The sequence below is a fragment of the Mastomys coucha genome, unplaced genomic scaffold (genome assembly GCF_008632895.1).
Source record: "Mastomys coucha isolate ucsf_1 unplaced genomic scaffold, UCSF_Mcou_1 pScaffold9, whole genome shotgun sequence".
In the NCBI taxonomy this organism is placed as follows: domain Eukaryota; kingdom Metazoa; phylum Chordata; class Mammalia; order Rodentia; family Muridae; genus Mastomys; species Mastomys coucha.
Window position 1 is genome coordinate 49,244,227 of NW_022196915.1, and position 22,799 is coordinate 49,267,025.

Below are 22,799 nucleotides of genomic sequence, written 5' to 3' on the forward strand. Positions count from 1 at the left end.
TGGTTTATTTCTAACCTACAGGAGATGGAAATAGTTCAGCTATCCATGAATTAATGCCCTGGAGTCCAGGGATTTGGGGGGGGGGCATCACAATAACAACAAACAAGCAGCACCATGCTTCTATAATTAAAGGTCTTTCCACCAGCCCAGCCCTTCCCTCTTCCAGGCAGACGGTGGTCCAGCTGAACAGAGCCAGTCCTCCTCCCACCCAGCTCCATATGAGGAGCTGGAGGCATGTGAGTGGGTAGGATATCTTTAGTAGTGAAGCATGTGCCCGTCCTGTCCTCGCTGTCTGCCTATTGTCTTTACCCCTGTGAGCCATGACATGGCCAAGAGTCAATGCTCCAGGCTGATGTTGCCATGGCTTTAAGAGGGTAGGGGGAATGGTCGAGGAAGATGTCCAAGCTAAAAGGGGACAGGTGGACAAACAATCCTAATTCATGCATTGGTGATGGTTTGATACAATTAGACCATTGATTTTAAAGTTTATAGAAAAAGCAATTGAGCCAAAGCCAGCAAGTTAAAAACCATAGGCCAAATATGACCCACTATCAACTTTTTTTAAAAAGATTTATTTTTATTCATTTTATGTGTATGAGTACACTGTAGCTGTACAGATGGCTGTGGGCTATCATGTGTGTGGCTGCTGTTGATCTCAGGACCTCTGCTGGCCCTGCTCGCTCTGGAGTCATTTACTGCAGCTTTCTTCAGACGCACCAGAAGAGGGCGTCCGATATCATTACCGGTGGTTTTGAGCCACCATGTAGTTGCTGGGATCTGAACTCAGGACCTTCGGAAGAGCAGTCAGTGCTCTTACCCGCTGAGCCATCTCACCAGCCCCACTATCTACTTTTGTAAGTAATTTTTATTAGAATACACACACACAGCATATTATCATTTCTTCAATAATAAATTTTATTGTTATGTATACACACAAGGTAGTTGTATAACTAAATCCCTGCCTATTTTTATTTTATTTTACTTTATTCAAACATATACACACAGACAGATAGGCAGGCAGACAGGGGACAAGCAGAAGCTCAGGCTCTGGAAATGTGGACCATCCACACTAGACCAGACAACACAAGCACAGGCACAAGGGTGGGAATGCCACACTGCACTGGAAGGGCAAGGTACTGTTTTACATGTCATTTCTGGAACCACTGTGATCCCACAATTGCTGTCTCCCCTGACAGGCTTTAAAAACACTGCTTATAGGTTCCTTATTCTGGTGCTAGCAGAAGAGTGAAGAAATACCCCAGGGACAGTTAAAAGACTGGTGGCTCTCTATATGCACATACATTTGTGACATTTCTGTGTGCATATGTTTGTGTGTTTGTGTGTTTACGTCTGTGTGTCTCTGTGTGTGTGTGTGTGTATCTGTGTCCATGTGTCTCTGTGTGTCTGTAGATATATGTCTGTGTGTGTGTCTGTGTGTCGGTGTATGTAGCTGCACAGATACTATAGTGCAGACGTGAGGGTCTGAGAATAACCCTCAGGACTCTGTTGTCTCTCTTCACTATAGTAGGCACCATGCTTGCAGAGCTAGCACTCACCCAGAGTCACCTCACCTGCACATCCTTAAGATAGCACAAGCAGCAACAGTGTTGAAAAAAAAAAAACATGTAAATGTCTTCACTAAAACTAAAAGTGCTTAATCATAAAAACAATCAGAATAAAACCACAAAATTCCAGATGGGTTTGTAATATATGTGATGCTTAAGTCTTTTTAAAAGTATTAACTCCAGAATATGTATAAAGGTCAGGCAGTTCACACACAGAGTCTCTGCCAATGAGCATTGAAAGATGTCCTACAGTTGTGAACAGTGGTACAGGCCTATAATTCCAGCCCTTGGGGCAGCAGCAAGAGGATCTTGAGTTTGACGCTAGCCTGAGCTACATAGGGTGACCCTGGAGACTGAGGCTGGGGGTGGAGGGGGGGTGGCTCATCAAAGAAATACAAATTAACACAAGGATGAAATACTGTTGCCCACCAGAAGGGCTAAAATTAAATACAATGATAATACCAGATCTTGGTGAGAGTGTGAAGTAATTGAAATATGTTTAAATTTTGGGCAGAATTATACATTTATACCATCAATTCTGGGATGTTTGAAAGTGTCTACTAAAACTAAAAGTATGCTCACCCAGGATCCAGCAGCTCTACTCCTATTCATGTGCCCAAGAGAATGAGTGCTTTCCAGGAGAAGAGAGGCGACCAGACAAATCTTCACAACATCCCATTGCCCTTTGCCTCAGAGGCTGGGCAGGCGTCTCAACAGACACAGATAGGAGCTGGGCAGGAGAGCGCTTCCCTTCACCAGAAATCTGCCTGTGCTGCAGTCTCAGGACAAGCTCATTGCTGGATTCCCTATCAGAAAAATGGCACTCCTGATAATTGGCTTGAACCACTAGCTCTTTTTCTTTTGATATTTATTTTATGTGTAGAGTGTTTTGCCTGCATGTAAGTCTGTGCACTAACGTGAGTGCCAGGTGCCCACAGAGATCAGAAGAGGGTTGTTGTCCATCCTCTGACTGTGGACTTAACAGACAATCGTGAGCTGCCATGAGTGTGCTGAGAATCAAATGTGGGTCCTCTGCAAGAGCAGCCTGTGCTCTTAACTGCTGAGTCCTCTCTCTAGCCCCCTTAAAGGACCAAATATTTATAAAGCCAATAATCCCCTTCCAACCTTCTACCTCAAAATGCCATGGGTTACAAATTGTAGCTGGCTTTCTCCACCAAGTTTACCCTGTCCTTTCCCCTCGCCTCCTTCTCCTCCTCTTCTTCCTCCTCCTGACCATTCACAAAGGAGCATAGGCTTTGACCATGGATGGCATCCTCAGAAAGCATATAAAAATCTCCTAGAGAGCGGAGCGGTGGTGGCACCTACCTTTAATCCCAGCACTTGGGAGGCAGAGGCAGGCGGATTTCTGAATTTGAGGCCAGCCTGGTCTACAGAGTGAGTTCCAGGACAGCCAGGGCTACACAGAGAAAATCTGTCTTGAAAATAAAAAAATCTCCTAGAGAAAAGAGAGGCAGGATGCAATGTCTTTCTCTTGAGCCAAACTCCACCATCTTACGTGGAACATCTACAGAGGAAAGCTTCAGATTCTCGGGACTCAGTTACCCAGTTTCCTTGAGATGTCCCCTCTGCTGTTATTAATCCCTGATTTTAAAGGTCTATCTTTGATTTATTAGACAGCAGACAGTGCTATGTTGAACATGTTTTTCCTAAGGACATAACAGGAGAGGATGCCCTTATTCAGAAAGAGGAGGCAGAGGCAGGGAGACACTCAGGGCCCCTGGAAGGGAGACACAGTGACCTCTACCAGCACTTATGGAATGGCTCTACCCATATATCTACGAATGAGCCTCTTGAGACACGTGAGAAAGGTGCTTCAGCCTAGGAGAACGCTTCCCTTCACCAGAAATCTGCCTGTGCTGTCTCAGGACGAGTTCATAGCTGGATTCCAATTTCCTAGCGACATGAGAAGCATAAGCAGGTCTCCCTGGCTGGCTGCCTTCATTCGGCGGATTAATTTATGCATGCTGTTCCGCTCTTTGAGAAAGTTCCTTAAATAGTGAGGAAAGGAGCCTGTGAATTCCAGTGGGGCATCCAGCCCATGCTGCTCCAGAGGGAAGGTGGGGGAGGCTGACTTCACACCTTCTCTGCTGTCACAGCTGGGGCTCAGGAAGACTGCCCCTGAGAGCTGGCAGCCAACGGTGAAGTCACAAGCTCCTGGTAAATCCTACTAGGGCAGAATTTCTGGATTTGCTCTCAGCCCCTATTGTTCACAGTCAAGCACTGAAGCAGGAAAATAAAAGCTAGCCCCAGGGAAATCCATCAGAGGCTCCATCCTTGGAACAGTGGGGCTGCCTTTAGGTCAGATGAGATCCCACTGGATAAAGCTAAAGATAACCACCAGCCTGGGTCCAGGTAGATGTCTCATGTTCATCAACCCTGGCCCCAGAATCTAATGTGGGAAGGCTAGGAAAAGCTCTGTAGCCTCCTTCCCAAGCTCTCATCCCAGTTATCCCCAGTAGTGTGCCAGCCTTGAGATACACACACCCAGCAGGCACCTCCACTGGGCAGGCTACAGTCCCCAGCAAAACAGAGCAGCTGCCAGCTTTCTTCAGAGCAGCCTGGTGTGGGGGTTCTCTGGCTTCCTGCCTTCATGGTGCCGTAGAAACTAGAGAGACCACATATGGGCTTGTGGAAGCATGCACAACAGCTCTGTTCAAGCCTACAGTCTTCCTGCCTGCCATGCTGGACTTTAAGCCAAATTTAACTCCACTGGGTTATGTGAGAGTGACAGGTTTGAATGGCCCTTAGCAGTCACTTGATTGAGAACCTAGCTCTTCCGCTTCTCCGTGAAGCTGTGTCCACCCGCCACTGGCTTCCGTTTTCAAGCAGGTCCAGAGTGCCGCCATCCTCACCCATAACTGAAGCGCTCAAGCAGTGGCTGCCCTGGAGTACATGCTTACCAGTAAGCAAGGGGTATGAGGGTTCTCCCTGGGAACTGTGCCCTTCCAGACTTTGAATCAGTCTCCATCCCTCAGGGCTTCCTTCCTACAACAAGTTCATCCTGTCTTCTCTCTTACCCAGCCAAGCTTAAGGATGGTGAAAATCGTTTGGCCTAAAACTACCAGCAGTTGTGACCTTTGTTGGTGCAGTTGGGCCTTGCATCATATTCTTTAAGCATCCATAATTTAAGAATCTAAGAAAAATGTGATTGTGTGTGTGTGTGTGTGTGGTGCATATATATGCTTTTGCATGTATTCACATGTACATTTGGGTGCCTGTGTACATGAGCACATGCATGTGGAGGCCATAGGTCAACACTGGGTGTCTTTCTTAAGCTCTCTTCACCTTATTTGTTGAGATAGGGACTCTCACTGAACCTTGAGCTTACCAGTTCAGCTAGGTCGACTAACCAGTTATCTCTAGGGATCTGACCATCTTCCTCCCTGCACTGGAATGACAGACACATGTTCCTATGCTTGCCTTTTTTACAGGGCTGCTAGGGATCTGAACTCAGGTCCCCATAATTGTGCAGCAGTACTTTACCAATTGAGCCATCTCTGTAGCCCCCCAGGCGGCTTGCTGCAGCAGAATGATTTTTAAGCCACACTTAATGAAAAACAGCTTTGGGATGCCAATATGATATGCAAAACCTAGATAGTGGAATAGGATTGGCAAGACATATGGACAAAAGCCAACAGGCTGAAGACCAAGAAACACAAAGAGAAAGGCCAGGCAGATAATTCCAGGAGAGTCTCCACCTCTGAATGTACAGCTAAGGAATGGCTGTGTGCATCATGCAGATGTAGCTTATGTGTCCCAGCACTTAAGAACTGGAGCATCATTGCAGTGGCTTCTGAATGGGCTCCCCACCTCCATCCCACCATCCCACCCGCTGCACACACCAACATCCTGCCAGAAAGCCACCTAGTTTTGACATGCCTGTGTCCTGGACTGTGTGTGATGCAGGACTTACCTCCACTGATGTCCACTCTGCCCCATTGGGAAGATGAGTTCTCTCCCAGGACCCTCAAGGGTTGGCTATCACATTCTCTAGTCTCTCTTATTTATTTTGCCTTAGATCCTTTCAATAACATTTTGAAAAGAATCATGTGGTCAAACCAGAATCTCTTCCGTTTTAGCTCCCCCTCCTTTACCCATGATAAATACTCAATGGATGCATACTACACTGAACAATAGCTCCTAGGTGGCTTGTAGAAACCAGGTTCCTCGTTAATGGGGGAAGTGGGAATGTCTGTTATGAAGACACGTGTCTGTGCCTGCCAGAAGGAAATGCCCCTTCTAGTAAAACCCTGGCAATCCCTTTTTATTTTAGGCATTCATCAATCAGGGGTGCCAATCCTAAATAAATCCAGACCAGTTGTCCTCTAATCTGTTGTTTGATTTAAGTTTGTATTATCGTCTTGGATCTGGACCAGAGGAATAATTGGAGAGAAGCAGAGGAGACAAAATGTGCCTGATCAGAGTACCCAGTTCCATGCAGAAGACACCAGATCTTGGTGAACTGCTAAGTCAGCAGAGCCAGCCGGTGTGTGCAAAAGGAGCTGAGTCTGGTGTTGGAGGGTGACGCTGTCCTCCCTACCATGTATCCTCACAATTAATCAGGAGACTATTCCCCTTCCTGTACCTAATTCCTGAAAGGCAAAATATGAATAAATGCTGACTCCCCAAAAGCCTTTCTTTTGTGGAAGACATCCTGCCCATTACTAGGGGCCCCTCTCAGATTGTGCCTTGGTGTTGAGAAACTATTTTCTCTAAATAGAAATAATCCCTCCTGGAAGAAAGGACTTGACCAAAATGAAAAGGCTCAGGACATTCAGAGAAAGTTAAAAGACTAACAAGTCTCTTTCCAAGGCATTAAACAGCTGTTGGGGGGCAGAGGGAGCATGGTGGGGGTGTGAGCCTCTTCAATGGAGCTGTGGACAGGTTGAGTGGGGATTGCAAAAGACGCTGCTTTCCTGAGTCATCACTACTGGGGCCGGGCTCTTTGGTGATACAGCTACCATGGGGTGAGTCGGGCTACTATATGTAACTTCAATAGACTCATTGGCTCTCTGGATTTGGAGGACACCATTCCCTTAATCTCTCATCAGTGCCGTGTCTGGATTAAATAGATGTTTGTTCGTGTCTCTCCAGGAAGAGTCACAAGACACCTGGGAAGCCTTACTTAGTGGTTCTTATGCTGATGTTATCCCAAATCGTTTGAGTGTATCTGTCTGGGGGTGGAGGGGACAGGGGGAGTGCAGCTGGTTCCTCATTGTTTTGGTAAATCATATTGCTTAAAGTCAATGTGGAATGTATCCAATAGACTAGTACAAAAAATGAGACTTCCCTTAGAAATGTGAAAGAGTGTGGGTGACATTCTCCCCTCAACTAAAGCCCCCGCTGTGTGCTCCAAACTGGAGAGCAACAACAGAGGTAGCAGAGCCTTAAGCAGTGCAGGGAGACTTCTAAGGGCTTCTCATCTCCATGTGTCTGCTTATCCAGGCTCTGGCTCCTTGGTACATCCACATATGGACTTTATGTAATACAGTACCCTGTTGGAATGAGGAGCCAGCTGTATTCCTTAGTCCTGGAGGTAGCTTCCTAGCCAGAGTTGGAGTTCCCACTGATTGGCAATATGTTTCATGCTGCATTTAACAGTGAGCCTCAATGTAGCCTCTGACTAATGGAGCCCTCTCTCCACAGGCACAGAGGGCTCACAAAAAGGTCCCCAAGTGCAGCAGAACGCATCACTCCTCTGAGAAGAAACCTCACTCCACTCCTCCTGCAGCTGTCGACACACCAAACACAGGACAGGGCAGCAGCCAGACAGCCCAACATGACAGCCCATCCAACCAGATGGCCTTGCTCCCTGGGGACAAGCAGGAGTTTAACCCACAGTCAAGCACCTCCAGCCCTGCCTGGTCTTTCCAGAGAAGCAAGTCTTTGTTTTGTTTGCCCAGTGGAGGCCCCTCCCCAACCGAACCACAGCCACTACCAACTGGCTCCCAGAGACACAGTGCATCAGAGTGGAAGCCCAGCCGCCTCACGTCCATTGATGACTTAGAGGGGGCCCAAGAGACAGATGTGGACACAGGCCTGCGGCTGTCCTCCTCAGACCTGTCTGTAGTCTCTGCATATTCTGCCCCCAGTAGGTTTTGCAACACAGTTGAGGCATCCCTCTCCTCTGAGAGATGTAGCAGCCACTGGCCAGCACACAAGAATCCCAAGAAAGGACCACTGCCTACTCCCAGTGAGGTGAGCCCGGGTACCACCTGTGTTTCCCTCCCTCTCTACTCCAAAGGGTCTCCCAGCCCTGCAGAGACAACTACTCCTGGTCTCTCAGCTTCTGGTGCCTCCTTGCTCACAGAGTCATCCACACCCCTGCCATGTCATGACCCCAAAGCTGCACAGGGCATCCAAGAGATGCTCCTGCCTCCAACAACAGTTAGTCCCGAGGCTGATGACATGGAGGAATTCTACATCTGAGTGCATCTTGGCTTTCAGACAGACTTAGTCACAGAAACCCCGGCACTACTGTGCCCGACTCTTTGTTCACAGGGTGCTCTCGGTCCCATGTGCCAGCTGACTAGAACTTAATTATCTGTCTTGGGAGACTGTTAGCATTTTGATCATGCTACCTACCTTCATCTGACAGGTGCCATATTTCTAGAGGTTCAGAAAAGAAAGAAAAGAAAAGAAACAAACACCTGACACTTTTATGGAAATAAATTTTCAACACACTTAAATCACAAAATCTATTTTTGAATGCTCAGTTATACAATATAATGCTTCACATAATTATTTGAAATGAAAAAGAAAACATAGCCAGGGCTAATTTGACAATTGTTCATACTCCGAAAGTAAAATAACTAAGGTCAAAATGTCAAACGGGGAAAGGACACCCCGTGACTGGTCCCGCATCAGTGTACAGTACAGAATGCATGCCTTCCTGGTGCACAGTCACACAGGGACCCAGGACCCTAGAATCCAGAAGTGCTGCTTCCAGTGGATGCTTCATAGAACACCCAGCAACCTACAGCAGACAGCGGAACACCTTGCTTTGAAACCATTCAGCACCCGAAAATCTGGGCCTACACACAACTGGCTAAAAAGCCTTATGAAGACTTAGCATGAGTAACCAATGCCTTGCACACTTACAAAATACTCTGAGTATGAAAGCTAGTTTTGCACACTCCTCCTCAGCAGACTCATGTTGGTAAGCAAGCCTGCAGACCGTCCCCTCAGGACTTGTTGCCTGTAGTTACAAGTAACAGGTTATGAGGTATGCTAGAGAAGCAGGCATGAGAATCTCTGACTTTAGAAAGCACACATTTTAAAAGGGCAACATACATCTCTCCATAAGCGACCAGAGCCACCTTTTGTATTTTGTAGCACTGTCCACAGTAAACAGTTAAAATGTTGGGAACACTTTTGGCTGTCCTTTCGATTGTCCACGTGAGCCAGTGTCCCATGCCCCAAAGTAAGAAAGGCAGGGCTGGCCTCCAGCGAGTGCACAGGAGCCTTAGGGAGAGAGGCCATACCAGCTTTCCCTGTCTGTTGTCTGTTGCTATCACCATGTGAGTGGTGACCAGACCTCCCAGTAAGGCCATGTTTACAACCCCACCTCACCAAATGCCAACATCTGGCATTGGGAGCAATGCCAGATTATCCACAGATTCTGTTTATCCTTGGGAAAGGAAAGCACAGGTCTGTCATGTTCCCTGCCCAGCGTGGTGCTTCTTGCTTCCTCTCTGGAAGGGCCCACACCAGCTCAGATGCAACCTCAGAGCCTTTCCAGCAGGAACTTCAAGCTCTCTTACCCATCACCATCCATCAGCCTCAGGTCCACAATCCTCACAAGGAAAGCCTGGGGCTCTGACTTGCCTCAAACACTTTGGACTCCCCAGGACTCTGAGGTCTGCTCAGTGTAAATAAATAAAAACATGGTCTGTTCTGATTCTGTATCAGGATCAAGCCAGCTTCTGAAAAGGGCTAAATGATAAATATTTTAAAGTTTGTCACATCATGTTTTAAACTTTATCCAAATGTGTTGCTATTGCTTCCATTGCAGCATGAAAAATAAAAGATACGTGAATGGAAGAGGCTGAGTCTCATCAGACTTCATGTCTAAGAGCAGGTTGTGGCCAGTATTGGCTCATGTGGCAGATGGGGAGCCCTCAAGACAGACTGCTATGGAAGGTTGACTCAAGATTCCAGCGGCCATCAGCTTAAGTTTCCAAGGCTCTGCTGGGATGGTGGTGGTGGTGGTGGTGGTGATGGTGATGATGATGATGATGATCATGATCATGATGATGATGATGGTGATGATGATACTCTAAGAGCTCGGTTTCTTGGGTCATGCCAGTGACTTCAGAGCCACAGGCTTAGAATGCAAGGGGATGCTCTGTTCAAAGCTGATTCCCATTAAGCCCCTATAGCTCACCCCAGTACAGAAGTATGACTCCAAGTCAATAGCTGATAGTGATAAAAAAAAATGCTTATCTCAGAAAGGAGGAAAATATCTTAGGGTTGATGCTAAGCCTCTAGGATACATACAATCCAATGTGTCAGTGCCAAGAGTAAGGAAGGTAAAAGTGAGTGTCCTGGATCCCTGCGATGGCATATGCCTTTGTTCCCCACAGTACCCCTGCTTTGGAACACTTGCCTCACAAGGATTGCTTTGGAGCCCAACTCCAATCTCAGCATCCTCTGAACTGCCCCCATCCCCGTACAATCCTATCTGCCAAGCTGAGTGACCCCCAAAAGATGTCAGAGATACCACATAGAAGAGAAGCTTGTGAGTACCCTTTCCTGCTGCAGTCCACTCCCAGGCTCCCCTGGACTGGCATGGGAGATGGAAGGAGTCTACAGAGGCATTACCTGAAGGGGTTGGTGCTGATACTAAGGTCCTGTTCCCCAATTGGTTCTTGATTCATCAATAAAGACACCAGCGACCAATGGCTGAGGATAGGGCGGGATAGTTGCCCAGACGATGAAGGCAGAAGGGAGGAAATAAAGGAAGGAGTAGTAGCCGCAGGAGATATAGCCAACCAGCCATGTGAGGTTTTGGTCTTGAGTGGTCAATGGATACTCCTCTATCTGATTATATCTGGGTGACTGAAGAGGTTTAGCAGTGCTCAGTCATTGAGTTTGCAAAGACATTTTAAGATTGTGTGTGTATGTTGTTGTTGTTGTTGTTGTTTTTATTTTTTATCTATGGATTCAAGGGAATCTGGGTGAGGGCTGTTCTCAGAGCTTAGGAGGGGTAGCAAAAGCTACACACAACAGTTACCTTCTGTAACCCTTGCTTTCACCCTGTGCTAACTAGTGCTTTCCTCCTGACGCTCACCAGTGGATTATGACTCTTGGGGTAGTACTGACCTTTCTACAGATACTGAAATCCAATAGGTGACACGTAAATTTGTTCAACTGAAAAATGTTGAGATGGCCTCTTACACTAGTCCTCTTCTAAAGTGGGCTCAGTGATATAGGGAGTGCCCATCTTATCATTCAATTTATATAGTCTAGTAAGACCCAATCTCTTGCCTCCTTGACCTGAAACCACCCCGGCTGTGCCCAGAGCGCTAACTACTTAGCACCTTGGTCAACTTTACACTGTGTTCTTTATTTTCCTTGATTCTTGGTTAGTGCTCAGGGTGTCACTTTGTCCTACACTAAGCATTACCTAGCATTTGCTTTAAGACATCAAATATTTCTCGTGCCTCCAACTGAGATGACACAGTACAAAAATCACCTTGAGTTATATCAGTTGGTTAAGTGTGTGTCAGAGGGACTCATGGGCATAGGGGTGACCTTCTGTGACAGGAAGAGGGGTGGGTAGTGTTTGTTTAAACAAATTGGCTTTACTGCTGGTGTTCCTTGAGTCTCAAGGCCCAAAGAGTAGGAGCATCACAGCAGAGGAAGGGCACATTCCTTCATCTAGGGTCCCCAGGGAAACCAGATGTCTGGTTTTAGTCAAGCATGTGGCCAATGTCTTTATCACTGGAGAACCAGAAGAAATATCTGTGTTTATAGAATCCCTTCTCCCTGTAATGAGTGAATTCTCTAGTCAGCTATCAGGCACCTGATCAGACTAACAGAAATAGAGGAAAAAAAAAATAAGTGCAAATGAAACCAACTATAGAGGAAGACTATGGGCATAGCTCAGTGCTATAGCATTCGCCTAGCATACCTGGGGCACTGGGCATAGTCCCAGCATTAAAATAAAACAAGGCCTGGAGAGATGGCTTGTTGGTTAAGAGTACTTGTCCTTCTTTCAGAATCCCTCTCCTGACCTTCATAAGTACCAGGGCATGTATATACATATACATATACATATACATATACATATACATATACATATACATATACATATACATATACATATACACATGTATATAATACATGTATATATATGCATGCCAAATACTTATACACATAAAATAAATCTAAAAAGTAATAAAAATATAAACAAAAATATAAACAAACTGTGGAGTCTTCCATTGTATGGCCTGACAACAGTGCCAGTGACAGATCTTGCAGGGAACACCAGGCCTGGATGTCAGTGGAGCTCTGGGAGTAAGTGGACAGTGGCCTCCTCCCCACCCAGGTCCCATTGCTCCATGGGCTTCTCTTTGCTGGATTCCACCTCTCCTGGGTTTCCTGGAAAGGCTTGAGAGAATAAAAGTGAAGCCATTTTGGGGGGGAAAAGATTCTCAGGGGAAATACACTTTGTCACAATTAGTTATTGCAATAAATGGATTTATGAAGGATCAGGAACCTAATATAAAAATTATACATAAGTATATTTTTCCAACTTTTGTCAAAAGCTTCTTCTAATTTGGGGACATAGTGGGCTAGTTACTAAATGGCTTTAAATGCCATTTTCCCTACTAGTAGATAACGCAGGCAAAGATGAACAATAGCATTGGTCCCTCGGATCTCTTTAATGAGTGCCCTGTCAGTTGTTTTTGTTTGTTGTTCTTGTTATTGTTATTGTTTGGGGTTTTGGTTTCTTTTTTGTTTTTGGGTTTTGTTTTTGTTTTGTTTTGTCATTGTTATTGTTTGTTTTGAGGGTTTTTTGTTTGTTTGTTTGTTTGTTTGCTTGTTTGTTTGTTTTTTGTAGAGGTGACATGTCATTACCAGTAGTGTATTCAGACAGATGTCCAAGGACACTTAGTGATAGTGAAGATGGTCCTCCTCTGCCCCACGGCACCCTCCTTGAATGTTCATTTGGGACTGTCATAGTAAGCTTTCTGTTGTTGTTATAATCACCATGACCAAAAGCAAATTGTGAAGGAAAGTGTTTATTTGGTTTATACATCCCAATCAGCCCACCACGAAAGGAATCAGGGCAGGAACTCAGGGCAGGAACCTGGAGGCAGGAGCCGATGCAGAGGTTGTGAGAGGGGCGCTGCTTACTGGCTTGCTACCCATGGTTTACTCAGCCTGCTTTCTTGTGCCACCACAGTGGGCTCAGCCCTCCCACATTAATCATTAGCCAAGAAATCTCTGCCTACAGGCAATCCGATGGAGGCATTTTCTCATTGAGGTTCCCACTTCCTAGGTCACAACAACGTCTGTGAAGATGACAAAAAGCAGACCAGCACAGGGACAAAGTTCCACCTCTAGGAGCCTGGGCCAGCCCCCCACTCACCAGTTCCATTCCTTTAGGAATGTCTGTGATAATGACTATATGAGTTTAATGACTGGAAGAAACCCAAAGGCCCCTTAAGTCAGCTGTGCCTGCCTTCAGCCCTGATCCCAGAGCTTCTAGACTAGAGTCATCACATGTACAGTGGCCTGCCAGGAACCATCTGCAGGGAAAAACTTCCAGGCCAAAGGACCTCCCTAAAGACACTGGAGGGCTCTGGTGCCGCCTGGCGGCCACTGCTACCAAACACAACAAACCCTTTGCCCCTTTCAATCAAAAAGATCTATCAGAATAGATCTTTTCTCCCCATTTATTATTCTTAAGTTCACTTCCTATTTTGCTTCTCTACAAAGTACTGATATAAGTTAAATTATGTAAATAGAAATAGAAATTTAGGGCTAAAAAAGAAATCTACAAATATATCTAGCAATATAAAGAAAAACATAACTGCTCTAACTGAATGTTCTGAAAGCCAGAAAAAAGAGAAAGGTAAGTAGCTTTATAGAAATGTAAATATACATATATATGCATACATATAAACATACATATATATATGCACACAAATATACAGATAAACATGTAGATATACATACACATGTGTGTGCATACATATACACATATATAGATACACAATACATACATATTCAGATATATAAATATATGTATATACATGTGTATATACATACAGATACATATGCACATATATAGATATACAGATATATGTATATGCATACATATATGTATACACATACACATATACACATATATAGATATACAATATATACATTATATATATACACAATATATATACAATAGATACACATACATATATATACATATGTAAATACAAAATATATGTGTATGCATACATATATGTATACACATACAGATGTATATACACATACATATTCAGATACACATAAATATATGTATATACATGCAGATACATATACATACATATACAGATACATATACACATATGTGAACAGATGATACACATACATATACATATACATATACAAATACACATGCAGATACACACACATATATGTGTACACATACATATACACATGTATATATATATATAAATATATATATATATACATACATATGCATGTGCAGATACACATACATATATGACTAAGGAAACTAGTAATGACTTGTTATCTCAGTGCAAACTCTCAGAGAAAATCAAGCAATTTTTAGAACAGATTTCTAAAATCACCTTCTCTCCTGAGTTAGTACTTCAGGCCATGTTAGTGGCCTGGAGGGTGAAACTGACAACTTGAGGGGAGAGCACCCCATCTTGTGCCTCTCCAGACATCCTCCAGCCACACTGTGAGGTCAAGGAATTTCCTAGGGGCTGGCTTCTTCCAGGTTTTTGAAACTCTCTTGCATTGTTAGGAAAATTGAGCTGGACAGTCATGGCACACACCTTTAATCCCAGCACTTGGGAGGCAGAGGCAGGTGGATTTCTGAGTTCGAGGCCAACCTAGTCTACAGAGTGAGTTTCAGGACAGCCAGGGCTACACAGAGAAACCCTGTCTTGGAGAAAAAAAAAAAAAAAAAGGAAAACTGAGGGCAGAGGTAGGACTGACATCCTAAAGAGCTGCTGTCCTAGCCTATGCTGATGGAGGGCTTCCATCCAGCTAACCCTCTCTGCATCCTCAGGCATTGTCTGCAACTGTAAGACAGCTTCGGTCCTCTAGTCTTCCAAGCTACAAGAGGAACAGACATTGTGAACTAGGGTGTAAATCCCCCACCACACCCTGTGCTGAGGTACCTGAAAGTGCAGAGGAACACGTGTCTCCACACTCCATTCTCCAACAATGTGGGTATTTGGTTATTTCATTCATTTATCCATTCATTAATTCATTCACTCAACTATTGTTCCTACTTCTCATTTAACCGTAGATTTTAGAATCATCTTCTTGACACCCTTAACACAATTTACCTCTGTTTAATTAACACCTGTAACATAAGGGCCTCGGTGGGTCATTTTGAGGCTTCCATTATATACTTTGTTTCAAAGCTCCTAGACTGCTGCATGCAAGGGTTCAGAAATGTGGCATTTCTTTTCTAAAGAGGAGCCATAATTTCTGAGCAAGCATGCCAAAGTGGGAAAACAGGTTTAGCTTAAGCCGGCTCTCCTAGCTCCTGTCTCCCCCACCTTCCCACAGACAGAAGGTCACAGCTGTGGTAAGCACCTCACCTGCCGTCATTCCCTCAGCCCCAGCTTTGTAATGTTTTTCCCTGTCTGTTTCCAGCCATCACCAGTAGAGCCAGACCACAGGGCACTTCATGATTCTATACTCTCCCTTCTCAGACCTCCATCTTTGGGCATCCCTTCCCTAACCATTTTCTTCTTGCTTGCTCCAAACTCCTCTCATGTCTATAGAAGCTGCTTGCCATCTTGGACCATCCCCCTGCCTGACCCACGGGGGTCCCAAGGTGCTATTGCCTGCTGCCCTGTAGCAATCTTTGACCCTCTGACCTTCCGTGAACTTCATCTGCTCTCAGCCTTCCTATAAGGTGTTCTATTACATCCCATAACTTCCAACAACACTGAACTACGTGCTCACATCCTCCACTAGTAAGCCTCTTAGTTTCTATGATCCAAACCTTCCCTGACTTCCCAAAAGGCTCCATGTCACCTTCCATTGCTCTACTCCCAGAAGCTATAACTTGGCCCTACTCAGCCAGGGCAGAATTGCCCATTGATTTGTCGGGGTTTTTCCTTATTGTATAAGACACACAGGCATGGAGGAAGAAGAAGGAAGAGTAAAGCGGGGCTACAGCCAGAGCCTTCACCCTGGGCAGTGGTTGGAAGCCTGAAACTCAGACTGGCAGAGCAAAGTGAACTGATTTGAGCCACAGAGGATTTTTTGTCTTATTTTTCTCCAAATGCCCATATGTCCCACTTCCTGTGAAATAGGCCTCCTGTCCTCAGCAGCAGCCTGCTCACCCCTGTCAGGGGTTCTGGAGATCTCCTTGGTCATTAAGTTCAGTGGCTTGCCAGCTCGGTGTTCATCATCCAAGCTGCTTCTGCAGAACTGTGGGGACCCGCCGACCTTTCTGGTGTGGTTTAGTGCTCAAGGCTCTGCCCTGTCATCAGGACTGTCTCCCTGTCCAGCTAGAAACACCAGCCCTGCAGCTGGGTCACATTGACCATCCCAGGCTACTCCAGCCTGTGCTCTTAGATTTCCCATTGTGTCTCGGCCTCCTTGCACTGTCCCATGAGCCTTCTCAGCCTCTCCCACACATTCCAGCACACTTTCTTAGGAGCCACACCTGAATTTTCAGCTGCCTGTCACACACCCATGCTATGGCATATTTCTGGGCCTCAAAATCTACCCCACCAAGCACGATAAACAAAGATATATCACAAAGGACTCTCCTTCAGCCTTTTCAGTTCCTCCTCTTCTTCTTCCTTCTCTTCCTCCTCCCCTTCCTCCTCCCCCAGTTTCTCTCAGTTCTGTTAATGGTCTTGTGAAGCACTCACATAGCAGAGCAGTCAGAGCTGAAGAGCCACAGGAGACTCTACAGCTGTGTAACCATCATTAAACCACTCCTCAGCCTTGCTTTCCTTGCTTGCAGAATTGTGAGGATCCAAGCAGGACTCAGGTGAAGCCAGGAAAGCACCTGGCTTCATTAGGGGCAAGCTTTCAGAATGGGCTAGAAACCTTAGCTATAAAGACCAACATACCTAGGGATGAAACCCTTTCACAGGGCAGACACAGCTTCTTCTCCTTCTTCTTCTTCTTCTTCTTCTTCTTCTTCTTCTTCTTCTTCTTCTTCTTCTTCTTCTTCTTCTTCTTCTTCTTCTTCTTCTTCTTCTTCAGATAGTACAAAGTTTAATATTGCTTTTTTTATTAGATATTTTCTTTATTTACATTTCAAATGTTATCCCTTTTCCTGGTTTCCCATCAGAAAATCCCCTATCCCTTCCCCCTCCCCCTGCTCACTCACCCACCCTCTCCTGCTTCCTGGCCCTGGCATTCCCCTACACTGGGGCATAGAACCTTCACAGGACCAAGGGCCTCTCCTCCCATTGATGACCAACTAGGCCATCCTCTGCTACATATGCTGCTGGAGCCATGAGTCCCACCATGTATACTCTTTGGTTGGTGGTTTAGTCCCTGGGGGCTCTGGGGATACTGGTTGGCTCATATTGTTGTTCCTCCTATGGAGCTGCAAACCCTTCAGCTCCTTGGGTCCTTTCTCTAGCTCCTCCACTGGTGACCCTGTGCTCAGTCTAATGGTTGGCTGCAAGCCTCCACCTCTGTATTTGTCAGGCACTGGTAGAGCCTTTCAGGAGACAGCTGTAACAGACTTCCAGACACAGTTTTTATCTACCTTGCAAGTTAGCCAAAGTTTTCAAAATACTCAATTTAGGTGTATCTATGGATTTTAGCAGTAATTATTACCACTGTTTTTGGAATGTCCCATTATTCTGTTTCTAAGACTATATCCCAAGGAAATGTTTTAAACAGAGATAATGGCTGTGAGTCTGTTCATCACAGAGCAGATTATAACATCAAACCATCAGGGGGCAAGCCTGATAGATCCATGACTCAGACATTTGGACAGAAAGGGAAATTAGGGGCACGAATGCAGGAAATAATGCTTCAAGAGATATTAACAACAGAAGAGAAACTTGATAAAAGTCTTCAGCTAAAAACATTAGTATGTGATGTAGGTGTGATGAGAGCACATGCCCGTAACCCTAGCAATTGCAAAGGGAAGACAGGAGAGTCCTGAGTTCAAAGTCAGCCTTGGCAATGTAGCAAGCTGGAAGCCAGCTTAGGCTACATGAGGGTTTTCCCAAATTAAATTAATAAACAAATAAGGAGGAAGTAATGTACACTGTACATTATATAAATGTATGCTAGACATTTGACTATACAAAAGCAATCAGAGGAAGATACAGGGTAAAGAACTGCATCTGTAGAAACTGCTTCTGGAATCATGAGTAGTATTTTTTCTGATTTTTGTTTTGTTTTGTTTTTGTTTTTGTTTATTTTTAATTTGACATATTTTTTATAACAAGCATTTATTACCCTTATAATTTTAAAATGTAGATAGTAAAACTGGAGAAATAACAAAGTAAAAACAAAAAAAATGGTGATCCCTGTGCCTTTACCATATAACCTGTTACATTCCACAGTTAAGCCAGGGGGCTCCCAACTCCCGTGAAACACACCTTGTGCTTCCTGCCTGTAGACCAAAGCTCCCTTTCCTTCTCTTTCTGCCTTCCCATCAAGCTCCTACAATCCAGAGTTCAGTGGAACCACAGGCTCCCTCAGAGGACCAGTCTACCATCCCTGCCAGAGCATGGATTCCCACTGCAGAGACACTCTAGGACTGGGCTGCTCCTGCCTTGGGATGGATGGCAGGTAGTACAGTCTTGTGGAACACCAGACATACTTATCCAAGGAAGTTATTTTTTAAAAAAAAATCCCTTAGTCTAAAACAGCATCACAATCAACAATAGCTCAGTGAATGAGTGTGTGCATAAATAATGTGTGTATGGCACAGACTCTCTGTCCAGCACTGTGAAATGCATGGAAAAAAAAATCCCCTGTCCCTACATCTAGGCCCTCACTCTGATTAATTTCCTGTTTTCATTATATGCAATCTTAATGTCCTGGTGGACCACAGGGAGAAATTATATACAAGTAAGAAAAAGTGTAAGACCATTCTGAACAGGTTTGTGTTTACCTTAGCATCCACCATGAAGGAATCTGAGGGGCTGTTTCATAAGAGTCTACTTGCCTCAGGGCCTGGCTTCCAGGGTCATGCTTTAGTCCATTCATGAAGGAAAACCTCCTGGTGAGGTCCTCAGAGGTCCTGGCTTTGACACTGTGACAATGAAGGTTGATGAGCAGGATAGATAGCGCAACAGTTAAAGAGCTCTCGCTGTTCTTGGAGTGGACCCAGAACTCAGATGCTGGCTCACAACCATCTACGACTCCAGTACCAGAGTGTCTGACCTCTATGAGAATTGCATACATGTGGTACAAAGATACACATGTAGACAAAAACACCCATACACATGAAATACAATTCCTCTATACCAATGCCCTAGATGTAGTTAAGTGAGTGGACTAATTGTAAATTGTATTTGCTTTAAATAGGAAAGTCCCGCTGGTGGTAGACAGAAGCAGGGGGCACCTGGTTTAAGAGTTGACATGACATGTCTGTGGAAGGCACTTGTGGGTATCTGTATGTGACATGAAAGACCTGCTCTATGGCAACTAAATATACAGAGTTTCTGGCCCATCCATGGTCACTTTGTGTAACTAGGACCATATAATCCTATCAAAATTACTCTTGTCATGTCCATGGTTTGACAGGTAACCCATCTTCTTGCAAACAAGGGCACCTACACAAGCCGGGCAGTTTCTCAACTTTCTGGTATGAGGTGCAAGAAGGGGAGTTAGAATGAGCCTATCTATACCTTCCCCTCACCTCCAATCAAGAATCAAACCTCCCACCATCTTCTTTCATGTTTGGAGAAGGAAAAGGCCATAGGTAGAGGGTAGGAAGAATGGAGACACTCCAAGCTCCCACAGAAGAATTGGTCTCCACTCCTCCTCACTGCTGGGTCCTGAAGGGAGAGCTGAGAATGAAGCCTGTGGGGGCATCCATTTCCTAAGAGGTCCTGATTCAGCACTGTGCCTTCAGCACCTGAAATATTTCAAACCTTTGTTTTAAAGAGGAGATGTGATTTATAATTTCATACCATCCCATGCTGTGCACAAAGGACCAATGCTTTAAAGCTCTCAGCACAGTCAGGCATAGAAAAGAATCAGGTGGGGTCAGGATCAAACCATTTATGAGAGCTGGATCTGTGACATTTCAGCTGGGTCAAAGCCTGTCCTGAATTCTCAAGTGAGAATGAATGTTGTCTCTCTCTATTTATACATTTTTATAAACTTCACCTAGAACTGGGGCTGTCTTAGGGTTTTACTGCTGTGAACAGACACCATGACTAAGGTAACTCTTATAATGACACCATTTAATTGGGGCTGCCTTACAGGTTCAGAGTTCAGTCCATTATCATCAAGGCAGGAGCATGGCAGCATCCAGACAGGCATAGTGCAGGAGGAGCTGAGTGTTCTACATCTTCATCTGATGGCTGATAGCAGAATACCAGCTTCCAGGGAGCTAGGATGAGGATCTTAAACCCACAGCCAAAGTGACACACCTACTCCAACAGAGCCACACCTTCTAATAGTGCCACTCCCTGAGCCAAGCATATGCAAACCATCACAGGGGTGAAGCAGAAGCTGGTATGAAGGAGTCTTGCTGTGGAAGGAACCACAAGGTCATGACCTTTGCACTCTTGATGCTCTGAGGAAATAGCAGACAAAACCAACTTAGGGAAGGAAGGGCCTGTTTAACTTGTGATTTAAGAGTGAAAAGTGCCCATCATGGTGAGGAAGGCATGGTGGAAGACTTGCAAAGCAGCTAGTCACATTACATTTGTTGTCAAGAGCAGAGAACCCACAGGAAACGGAAATGGACAACCAAAACTCCAGGCCTGCCAAAGTCACCTACTCCATGCAGCAAAAATGAACTCATAAAGACCCCAGTCTTCCAAGCAGCACCACTTGCTGGGCACCACTTGTTCAAACACAATCATCTGCAGAAGACATGTCGCACTCAAATCAGCAACAAGACCCCTGAAACATGCAGACAAATGAACCCAGGGATAGGAGCTACCGTAGAATGACTATGCATGTGTCACAGCATATGACAGACTTCCTTCATGTCACCACAGTTTGTCCAGCTTTCTCTCTGTTGAGTAAAACTGATTTGGCAATGCATTTTAGCCAAGCATTTAAGCAAATTAAAGCAATTGCCCTGCTTGTCTGTGCCTCATGTTCACTTAAATTAGTAAGTCCTTCTGCATATCACCTCTAGAAAGAATAGAGATGACACCAGAGTTAAGTCCTATCTGCTGACATGAAAATGTCTCCCATAGCTTTTAGCAGACGCCCCTTTACCATATCTCCAAGTAAGGCACCATAAATCATATGTTCTAAACAACTAAGGCAGAAATAACCTGAAAGATAGTTTCTAATAGAGAGCAAGTCTGGGATAAAAGATTTAAATAGTAAGTGAAAGTCTCTAATGGAAGAACAAAGAGATGTGAATGAACAGGAAGCATTTTATATTACATGGGATGGAGTGATGTGTTTGCAGAGCAAATAATGCTATTATTCTATCCTGGATGCATACACTTTACAGTCTTTGGGGCCACTGATCTAATTAAACTGTGGGAATGCCCAAGTCCTTTATAGAAATTCCCATCATATTCTGAAGAGCTAGGGAATGACCTCATGGCTGTCTTCCAGAGAGCTCAAGAGGTTCCCTCGAACAAGACAGACAGGAACTTCACCTGTACAGTGCACCAAAAGAAGGGCTTTTGTCTCCAGCCATTTCCAAGCCAACATTTTACACTTTTGTGGCAGGCAGAAAGATCTAAAATATTCTAACAGATCCGCACAAGGCACACCTGCTAAAAGAGCCCTCTTCATTCACTGAGCACCAACTACATACCAGGCACTATGTACAAAATGCCACTGCATTCTTTTGGTTGGGGAATCACCTCACAAACCACACAAACACCAACCTCAGTCAGGCAGGGAGAGTTTACTGAGCATGCGCCACAGGACTGGTCAACCAGGGCTGTGGTCCAGATTTGGGAACTGAACCATGGCCCTGAGTTAAGATCCTACAAGGTTGTTAAGCCTAAAATCCACAAACATCTGTGTCAAGTTATTTCACCAATCAGGATTTAGGGATAAGGGATCTCCTTAGGAACATGTCTTTGTTGTACATTTATCCTGTTTGCATTGGTTGAGGTATTCAACTGCAATAGGTGACTTCACTTGTCCAATATTCAGGTCTTAACTTGTCTGCCAGGATGTCAATTACCCATATACATGTCTCTTCCTGCCAAGTAAGATGTCAGTTCCCAGGGAGGTCTTGAGAACTTAAACTCTACTCAACCACTACTCAAAATGGGAATCTTATTCCAAATAGTTTCTTCTACTGTTGCAGGTGTCTCTCTTAGGTTGAGGTCCATCCCAGAGGCAGCTTATACCATAAAAACTTATACACAGGTGCAGGAAGTGCTATTGGGTGGCTGGTTGGGATCCAAGCTTATTGTGGGTTACTATACAAAACAGTTCTACTGACTTCTACCATGATTGGTTTCCAAGGGCACAGAACATAACAGAATATGTAATCAATCTTGGCATTAGAAAGTTTCCGGCAGCCAGTCCCACAACACCCGGAGGAAGCTCCACTCCCAGGCGCTCTGACACACCCAGGATCAGAGGTGAGCAGGAACCAACATCTGTCCCAACATTGGGAGTAACTGGGTCCAGGGGAACCAGGCACATAGGAACTCCACCAGCCCAGTGACTCCGGTTCCTTCCAGTCTGCCTAGGCTGGGGTCCAGAGCAGACCTTGGGCGCAAGCTCTGCAGCCAGTCCCACAACTCACAGAGAAAGCCACACTCCCAGGTAATTTAAAAAGCCCAGGATCCCAGGATCCCAGAATCACAGGATCACAGAGTCAGCTTCATTCTGAGGAGTTCTGAC

The 22,799-nt window shown here is 45.0% G+C and overlaps 1 protein-coding gene across 2 annotated transcripts in view; it reads left to right on the forward strand.

The window, feature by feature from the left end:
• Fam124a (family with sequence similarity 124 member A) overlaps window positions 1-9,629 on the forward strand; it is a 60,979-nt gene extending 51,350 nt beyond the window's left edge. For both annotated transcript variants that reach the window (XM_031361346.1, XM_031361347.1), the window contains exon 4: window positions 7,233-9,629. In XM_031361346.1, coding sequence (XP_031217206.1) covers window positions 7,233-8,015 — 783 coding nt within the window. In that variant the 3' untranslated portion in view covers window positions 8,016-9,629. The remainder of the gene's footprint in view (window positions 1-7,232) is intronic.
• The last annotated feature ends 13,170 nt before the right edge of the window (window positions 9,630-22,799 follow it).